A 10,331-nucleotide genomic window follows, 5' to 3' on the forward strand; every position below is an offset into this window, starting at 1 on the left:
AAATAAATTATAACACATAACCATGCTTTAATTTAAATTAACCATAAGTTATTATGCTGCCAGAAATGATAGATTAATCTTTCAGTTGTGTTTGAATGCAGTGGTGTGATTGGCTGCAAATGAGGTTAGTGGTGATGATGATTATTAATTATTAAACTGCTGGCGATGATATAATGTTGCATATGATTGGTGATGACTGTATGAAGATGGCTACAAAAGCGCAACATCTGTCGTGGTGGACTATTAGTGGTGTACATTCAACATTGAATGCTGGGTTGGAGTGCTGCTTGTAAGTGTTGGCTGAAGAGATGCTGAAGTTGCTGCACTGAAACTGTTTTTTCAGTTATGGCGTTTCCTCAGCAAGATAGTCACCAAGAACATTTTCTGCATTTTCAATCGAAAAAGGCACTGAAATGGGAAAGAAAATATCGTTTATTATTAAATATCACACATGTTTGTCAAGTTTTTTTTAAACAAGAACGATTTTATAAGCAATAATCAATATGGTTTTCGCACTAACAGCACAATTGACCTTGCTGTTTTAGAAATTTAGATTTGAACAAACATATTTTAGAGAAGATAGATAGATTCTAATGTCATACAAAAGGTGTTTTTATTGACATTGCTATGACTTTTGATTTTTACATTGACCATTTATTGAAAAAACTATTGAACGCAGGAGATAAAGGTGTATTGTGTAGCTCGTTTGTCAGCTATTTAAATGGTTTGTTTCAGTATGTTTCTCAAGAAAGTTGTAGATCAAGTAAAATTCAATTCTGGAACCATTGTTATTTAATATATTTATCAATGATTTAACATCATTATTGACCATGTCAAAATTTATGCTGCATGCAGACGATACCACTATTTTACTAAATGGGAAACCTCTGTCAGATTTAATAGTGTCGGATTGAATGATAGCAAATTGTTAACAAATTAATGTTTTAAAAACAAAACGTATCCATTTTGGCCCTAGAATTGTCACCAATCTTATGAAATTGTTATCAATGGAGAATATATTCTCAGAATTTCGTCTTCATATTTTTGAAAGTGGTTGTGCTTATCCGAAAATTTAAGTTGGAAAATTTTACAAAAATTTCTTTAGGTTTATGTGTTTTAAAACAATTTAATATTTTTTCCAGATAAAAATATCATGAATTTATATTACACTTTAATTTATCGTGTCTTTAATTTATCGTGTCTTTAACCAACTTTAATTTAATTTATCATTCATTTACTGTATTAATGTGAGCCATTAACATTAAGTAGCATATTAATACACTCAACAAATGTCAAATAACTTTTATTTATCCATTCTCATGTTTTTAATTCCTTTTAGAATATTGAAACTGTTATCAATTCATCATTTATATGTAGACAAAATTTTTTCTTTATAATATGATTAATTCAAATGATTTTAATTATTTTTATAAATACTTGACAAAATCGACAATTTATTGAAAAAACTAGCCAGACATATTCCTGATTTTTATATTCCATTTTTCATTATTTTCGAACTCAATTTTTGTTTATAGAGTTAAATTTTGGTCTAGTTAGCATTCTAACGTTAAAAATTCTTCAAGCTTATATCATTTTAAAAAATCCGTTAATTTAATTCAATTAAATAGTTTCTCTAATTTTTAATAACATTATGTTCGTCTAAGGTACTTTTATTCTTAGATTTATTTACTTAATTTTTTAATTTATTTATTATCTTTTTTATTATTCATTTGTTTTTAATTTTCCATTGATTTGTCTACTTACTCATCTATTTACACATTTATTTATTCATTTATTTATTACTACTTTTTTGGCATTTACAAGTTTAAATTTCTGTTTGATTTTCTTTGTGACCTTTGATGCCTTGGCTTACTTGAAAATTCGTGTATTTTATATATTTTTTGATTATTTCAGATTCAGAACTTACCTAGTTTATTTATATTTGTATTTTGTTGACCGCCCAACAAGCTATGTTTAGGGCCAAATAAAAGTAGGTTTATAATCTTGTAAAAAATACTAGGAATGGGACAGATCCAAAAAATCAAGATTCGTGATACCCGGATCCGAATCCAAGTTGTGGACTGGTACAAATTCGAATTCGGATCCCAGGTGCATGCGCGCTCATAGGTTATTTATTTCAAAATAAGTTCCATTATTCCTTAGAACACCGAGAACAATCAACAGTTTGCCACTTTATGATTGAACCAGCATTGTTTTATAATTAGAAAATAGAGATGTTTGATCTAGCTGCAGTTACAAACATTTGTTGAAAAAGGAACATGATACAAAAAAGTTTATAAAATTTTTCTTTTCAATTTGTAGTTGAAAATATTCAATTATATTGTTTTTTAAAACTCAACTTTAATTGATATTCGTGGATTCGGTTGGTTTTTACTTAATCTCTAGCATTGATCAATGCCAACATATGTCTGCAATATGGTCTCCTTCCAACACCACACGCACACACATACACACACACAAAGTAAACAAAATTACTTGGTCTGTTATTGAGATGGTACGGCGGAGCAGACTGAGGTGGGCGGGAATCAACATGGAAAAAATCATTACTAAATGAAAATTGACTGCCAGTAAAATGTTGTGCTGGTGGTGTAGATGGAATCAAGATATGTGACTGTTTAGGGCGCCGGGCATGAATGGCATTCCTAGTCGGGGAGGGTGGTCGTTTAGTCCCAACTGTTATGTTGTTACCACTGCTGTTGCAAATATAGTTATTGGCACTTTGAGGTATGATAAGTGGCTGTGGTTTAATTTTGCGTTTAGGACGATTGTCATGATGTTGGACAGTGTCACTACTGTTGCTAATATCGCAGTTAATATTTTTGTTGTTGTTGTAGTTTGTTGTGCTGGAATCTGTTGCCATCTTTAAAGAACTCGAAGTTATAATAATGTTGTTTTTGTCATCACAATAACCTATAAGAATCTGTTGTTGTTGTTGCTGCTGCTGTTGTTGTTGTTGCTGTTGAGGTGATGGTGTTAACTGCTGAGAGTATAATGTAGACTGAGAGAGTTGTGATGATGACGACAGCTGAGGTGTGCACAGTTCAATTGCTGAACCTATACAACTGTGACTGCTAGAATGATTTGGACTTATAGACTGCAACAGGACAAATTGTTGTAATTCTTTTGGCAATAAATGTTGCTGTTGCATTTGATGTAATTGTTGATAAACATTGATATCGCTCTTTTTCTGGTGCTGCTGATAAGGTTGTTTAGATGGTAGTTGTTGCTGTTGCACAAAATGCTGCTGCCGTTGCAACATAGATGTATCTTGAAGTTTTTGTAGAACTTGTTGTTGTTTCTGTTCTAAAACAAAAACTCCACAGAGTCCATGAAGAGAAGGATCTGTCTTATCACACGACTGATTGAGTGCCACTTCATCACTCATGGAAGGATGATGTTTTTGATTCAAATCCCGTACCAAATGCAGCAAGATGTTGCAATCGTTGGCGGAACTGTTACTTTTATTACCATCATTTTGTTGGACAGCATTGCCAATTTTGAAAGTATTAATATTATGTCTGTCAACGTTATCATTAGCATTCAAGATGTAGTTTGAGTTGTTTATGATGAAATGTTCATGACCGCCTGGTAGCATCAGCATTCCATCGTTGTTGTTATCATTAGAAAATAACAATTGATTACTGTCATCATTTATTAATATCATCTGATCACCGTTATCGTTAGATAATATCACTTGGCAATGATTTGTTTTATTTGGCTCTTCCACTATAAAACAATCAATGCTATCGCTGTTTTTGAAATCGCACTCGCCATTTGAATGGACAATATTCTGGGCGTTATAGCATTCATCCTCGACAAATGATGGCGGCTTAATGACTATCTTGCCATCGTTTTCCTTCATTTTCACCAGCAGGTTACTAATTTCTTCATTAGCTTCCTTGCGCTCCAAATATACTCGTTGCTCATATTTCTGGCTCCGGCACATTTGTGGCTGCAACAAATGATATCCCGATAATGATGGTGAGAGTTTTAATGATGATGATATTGTTGTTTGTGGTGTTGTTGCTGATGACGATATTAGTCCAGAAATATAAATGTTGGGTTGTAAGGACTCAATGAGTAAAGGTAAAGATGTTGCTGTTGTTGATATTAATGGTGGCATGGACGTTTCATGCAATGATGATGACGGAGGTGGAGGTTGGCCAGAAGAAAAAGCTGGATTTGTTAATGAAGATTTTGCTAAGAATGGTGATGCATAATGATCTGGAAACAACGAATCGTTTAACAATGATGTGGAAGAATTAGAATAAAATGATGAAGAATTATTAGGTATGGCAGCATGATAACTTATTGTTTTATCAGAAGTTAGTGATGGAATGAATGGAAATGATGCTGAAGATGGTAATGAAGATGACGATGATTCTGAAAGTAGAATTGGAGGAAATGTAAAAACTGTTTGATTCACAATCCTGCAATTGGAGTCTTCATCACTCTTGCCATCATTATCAGAACCATCTTTATTATTCTGGTAGTTATGATTTAAGGAACATTTTTCTTTGAAAACAAGACTTGGTGTCATTGGTTCTTGTGATCGAAAATTATGTAAATTCTCTCCCTCATGTGGATTCACGGAGCTGTAAGATGATATATGCTGTTGTTGCAAATAACTATCATGGTCTGCTGAGTGTTTCTGTTTTATAGCAGCACCGCTTATTGTGACATTATTATCAGACAACATATGATCACCTGTCACTAAATTTCTATTGCCACTACTGTCGTTAAACAAATCCAATGAAATAAATTCCATGCTATTTTTTTGTTGAAATTGCTGGCTGCGTGTGTTATGTGCAAAAGTTTGATGGACAAGTACTTGCTGATGCTGTCCCCGATTTTGTGCGTGTTCAGCTGAAAACATTGGGCAGTAATTTGTAGTAGCGCCGGTGTTAAAATTGTTGGTGTCATCAATGTATTCTTTTATGTTACTTGCATAAATAAAGTTGGTAACAACTTCAGAATTAACATCGTTATCAATGTTAAGCCGGCTTTGTTGATGTCCATGCTTTTTCTGCTGACTCTCCTCTTCCAGACTCATTATCAAGTCGATGGCTTTATCATCATCAATCAATGCAATATCACAATCATCTACTTGAATATTATCATCCTCGTTATCATCTACATCAGAAATCAAACTTTTTGCTGGAGGAACAAATGAGTTCAACAGACCAGTAGCTTGCACAACGTCAACTAAACTATTGCTTCTGTACTTACCTTCACAAATTTGCAAAGCATTCAAAGGACCCATCATATGCTCATTGCTGATGTCGATAATTGCTTCATGTGATCTCCTAGATTGTTTGCTGGAAGCATTGATGTCTCGCTGTTGAAAATGATCATGAAAGTGAATTGGAGGTGGACGAAATTGGTCGATTTGTTGCAATGTTGTACTTGCATCAGACAAGGCATTAGCAACATCACAACGTACCTCGTTGATGTTGTTATGAAATTCCGTGTAACTAATGCTACTGCATCTGTTATTTCTATCTTCAGCACCTGCATCACTGCTATCATCATTACTAACTTTCATAAAAATATTATCATTAATTTTTAAATAATTGTTATTGTTATTGTCTTTACTGGTGATATCATCATTACCCTTAAAAATATTTACATCAACAATGTCTTTAATTATTGATTTGTTATCAGCACACTCGACAGAATGATGGTATTGAATATCGTTAGTATGCATGTGATCATCTGTATTCTTGTTAATGATGTAATCGATGTCCTTGACATCTCTTTGATTAGCCTCATCATTAACCTCATCATCATCATCTTCATCGTTACCAAGAAGAAAAACATTATTTTTCATATTTTGTTGGTAACCAACCACGTTCAATTGTTGAGCACACACCATTGGCATGCATGGCTGCAAGTGTTTTGAATGCTGCTGTTCAATGCTCGAATTACCTTGCTCCAATTTCTTCATCTGTTGTTCGTGACAGTGTTGATTTATTTGTTGAAGTTCTGACTTAAGCTGTTGTTTTGGTTGTAATTGTTCATGTTGCAGTTCACATTGTGATTCATGTTTGAGTTGCATAAGGTTTTGTTGCACGGAAATGTCTGTTGCTGAAGGCTTGTGAAGAATATGTGGAAGGTGCTTAAATGAATCCTCAGAAAGAGATGCATCAGGATTTTGCTGCTGATTAATATCTTGCGGCAGATTAATTTGTTGATGTTGTTGCTGTGGTGACTCTGGTTTTGCTGTCTGCTTCTGATGTTGACGAGAATGCAAATCAGATTTTTGATACTTTTGTTGTTGCTTCTGTATAGTTTTTCTAACTTCAACATTCATCGCTTGATCACCAGTTTCAGACTAGTTGTTTGGAAATGATTTAAAATAGTTATTAATAATTGAGTGAATGCCTATGAATTTGTTATAAAAATATTAAAAATCATAACCACGCAATCACACAGTGACACACTAGAGCAGCGTTCCCCAACGTGTCTGGACAATTTTACTCTTAAATGTGGCTATTCAAAATATACTGATACATGATTTAAAAATAACAGTTTACTGAAACTTAAAATTAATAAACAGACGTTTAGTGGTCCAATAGAAACTAATAACCAACATAGTTTTTCCTCTCAAATGTGTTTTCTTGATAAATGAAACTGAAAACCGGTAAATTAGGTTTTACCAGAGTACGATGCTATTTTTATGTTAAAAATAAGATACATATTTTAAATAGCATTTATGGGACAAAAATTTTCTACCGGGTTTGGAGAGCAAGGCACAAATACGTTTGGGAAATACTGCTTTAGAACGCTTTAAAAACAGATATTATTTAAGTTTCTTTAATGTGCTAACATTTTCATTGAAAATACCACATATATACATATATATTTTTTGGACTGCAAGGTTGGTTACAGGTGGCCTTAAATACGATCACCCTTTTTGCTCTTCACTGGCTTCCGGTTTATCAAAGATTTATTTCCAAAATATGTTTAACGGTTTTTAAATGTATTAAGGGAGTTGCTCCTAAATATTTAACTGACGGAGCCATTTCTAGAACAAAACCATTGCTGAATCAAACATTGCACTCTGACAATTCTGGTTACTGTTTTTACCTGACACAAACATGGCTCTTGGTCGAAGGAATTTCTCCTTAATGGGTCCTGCTGTCTGGAATGGTTTGCCTAGGAACCTTCGTGATCCTGCGCTGTCTGTAATTCAATTTCGTAAAAGGCTTTTTGTCCAAGCTTACCTGTGCTAATGCTTTTTCTCTCCATTCACTGAACTGCTTTAAGAAAGTGCTACACAATATACTGCAATAATCGTTATCACCTCTGAGATCTTTTTAAAGGGCACTCACAAACACACCAATAATAATAATAATTTAACCAATAGACATAAAAATATTTCCATGAAATTTCAAGAGAAATTTTTTTAGACCAAATGGTTACTTTTGAGAGGCTCAGGGTTAAAAAGTTAAAAAAATTTTTTTTTTAATATTTTTAAGGGACACCCTAATATATAAATAATATATATATATATATATATATATATATATATATATATATATATATATGTGTGTGTGTGTGTGCAATTATTGATGAAAATTACAGCGTATTCGGCGTTAGTTAACTTCCTGTTTAACTTTTCGATTTTTCAAACGGTTGATCGTAAACCATTCTCAAGGAGCAAAATTTTTGTTTATTTTATGCATGATAGAACAAAAAAGCTTTTTTTGGTATTCCTATATCATCTTCGGTGTTCGAATTGATACGTTGTTTATGTGGCCAGATGCTCAAATATATATGCTGTGTCTCTACTCTACTTTGTTGATTCCTTGTTTGTTCAAAGTGAATACTTAATTCTCATTTAATTAGATCTAAAATTTGGTTTTGAACTCAAGAAGCTTGAGAATGATTTATGATCAACTGTTAGAAAAATCGAAAAGTTAAACAGTAAGTTAACTAATGCCAAACGTGCTGTGATTTTCATCAATAAATGCATTTTTGATATTCTTAATCCAATATATATATATATTTTTACAAATAAAATTCGAAAAAACGAACTACAAACATATTAACGCCAAACATTTGGTAGAATTTATAGAATATTGTAAAAATTATGGTCTATTACCAACATATATATATATATATATATATATATATATATATAAAGATATATATATATAAAGATATATATATATAAAGATATATATATATATATATATATAAAGATATATATATATGTGTGTGTGTGTGTGTGTGTGTGTGCAGTTGTTTAAAAACATCACAACATTGCTGGCAATATTCTATTAGCAATTGAGTTTTTCAATTTTTCAATGTTAATAATTGAAAACCTTTTTAATGAAACCCCCATGCAGTCTCATGTGGCCGTTGAGTGCTGGCATGTTCTTAAAGCACTTGTCACATTGCTTGCACTTCACAGGCTTGTACTCACTGCATAACAACAACAACAATAATAATAATAATAACGGTAACGTTATATTTGGTGGACAACAATTTACATTTTGCTGACTTGGAAAATGAACATGTTATTGTAAAAAAATTAATGGCATTCACATGTTCCTTGCAACAAAAACGATAAGGGAAGTAATAGAGAGAATGATAAAGTTATCCGGGATAGGAATGAAAGTAATTGAATAACCTAATTGAATATTTTTTACAATTATTATAATTACAAATTTTTACAACTATCAATAGCAAAGTATGAAATACAGAAAAATTGTAATCAGCCTTTTTGGACACATCACAAGTTGAGTTGTAAATTTTTTGATTTCAGGGTATATGTTGTAGAATGAAGAAATTGAATAACAAACGATGTTGAATGTTTATGAAACCTAACAGCTGCTCTTCAATTTATTGATTCATATCTCACAGCTTAACAATGAGCTTTTACAAAATTAAAATCTTCAAAACGACAGAGAAATACATATGAAAGCAAGTGCAATGTAAGTACTGTTAAAGTTTAATTTAATCAAATGAAATATAAAAAATTCGTTGACATTAATAGGCCGTATTGAAATCAATAAAATCTTACTTGAATGGATTAAAATCAGAAATTATGCTGTTTTGTTGCAGCTGTTGAGTAGCACTGTTAATGTTGCTGCTGTTGTTGCCAGTTAATGGACTAACTGGACTCATTTGCATAAGAGAAGAAGCCAGAGATGTTGCAGGAAGGCCGGAAGGATTGTCTCCAGCATAAGCAGCATTAACACAGCTACTGCCAGCAATGTTATTATCTGTCTTATTACAAAAATCATCATTTGTATTACTAATATTACAGTGGCTAGCGAAGCTGATGTTGCTGTTGAAGTTGATAGTACCAATAGTTTCATCATTAACATTAATATTTTCAAAGTTGAAGACGGATTCGTTGCCTGATACATTTGCATTATTGCTTTTGTTGCTATTCATGATGCCAGCTGATCTGGGTGTCAGTCCAGGAGTCAAAATGGAAGATTCCTGTTGAAGAACATTGCATAGGTTTGCATTTTTGTTCATCAGTTGTTGTTGATGATGTAGCAATTTGTGAAAGTTGTCGTAATGACGTCGCAGTGAACGAGCGTCACAATAACTCTTGTCGCAGTTTGGAAATTTACAGGTATGAGGCTTCTTTTCTGCATGTGTCATCATGTGACCATTCCTGGTAAAGACAAAAAATTACATGCATTATATTCTTACTCTTTTATATAAAAACTATTGGAAAATTGTTAAAAACTTTATGACAAAGAAGCATGCATTAAAAAAATCAATTGAGTCATTATTATGGAGTTATAAAAATATGAAAGGGTAAAAAAGTGAATGGAGACAAACAGATGATCCTGTCTTTTGAATGACTTTGAACACTGCTGGCATGTGTACCTCCTTTCATTGCTGTGTATCAACTTGTGTTTGGCCAAAGCACTCGAGTTGTTGAATGTTTTTGAACATATTGAACATTTTATAGTTGAATAAGACAGAGATTTGTGTTGCTGTCCAGAAACTTTTTGGCTTGTGTTACAAGTCAATGCTAATAATGGTGGTGATGATGACATGACTAACGATGATGATGACACCCCAGGTGTTGAAAATGTTGTTGAGACAACACATTGTAGACTGCTGTCGTTATTGCTGTCATCATCACTGTTGTTTTTAATATCTACAACATTGCTGCTGTTGCTTGAATGTTGTTGCTGACTGTCTACTCTTGTTGTATCTGTTCAAGCAATAATTATGGAATTTGTTGCTCTTTGACAAGATTAATACCATTAACTAAAATAATTGTGGCTATAGGTCTCACCACTAAATGAAACACTATTTAATCTACAAAAACTTTG

General features: G+C 32.6%; 2 protein-coding genes across 2 annotated transcripts; both read right to left on the minus strand.

Annotated features, from left to right (window-relative positions):
• Nucleotides 1-2,395: 2,395 nt before the first annotated feature.
• Nucleotides 2,396-7,272, minus strand: HELRODRAFT_160934 (hypothetical protein; the record flags this gene model as incomplete). Its single annotated transcript, XM_009020932.1, has 3 exons — nucleotides 2,396-6,355; nucleotides 7,061-7,197; nucleotides 7,248-7,272. 3 exons carry the CDS (start codon nucleotides 7,270-7,272, stop codon nucleotides 2,396-2,398), a joined length of 4,122 nt encoding a protein of 1,373 aa, XP_009019180.1.
• A 621-nt stretch (nucleotides 7,273-7,893) lies between these two features.
• On the minus strand, nucleotides 7,894-10,049 carry HELRODRAFT_160935 (hypothetical protein; the record flags this gene model as incomplete). The annotated part of the gene is made up of 4 exons (XM_009020933.1): nucleotides 7,894-7,923; nucleotides 8,352-8,451; nucleotides 9,053-9,658; nucleotides 9,877-10,049. 4 exons carry the CDS (start codon nucleotides 10,047-10,049, stop codon nucleotides 7,894-7,896), a joined length of 909 nt encoding a protein of 302 aa, XP_009019181.1.
• Between the last annotated feature and the right edge of the window lie 282 nt (nucleotides 10,050-10,331).

Source organism: Helobdella robusta (assembly GCF_000326865.2).
Source record: "Helobdella robusta unplaced genomic scaffold HELROscaffold_3, whole genome shotgun sequence".
NCBI lineage: Eukaryota > Metazoa > Annelida > Clitellata > Rhynchobdellida > Glossiphoniidae > Helobdella > Helobdella robusta.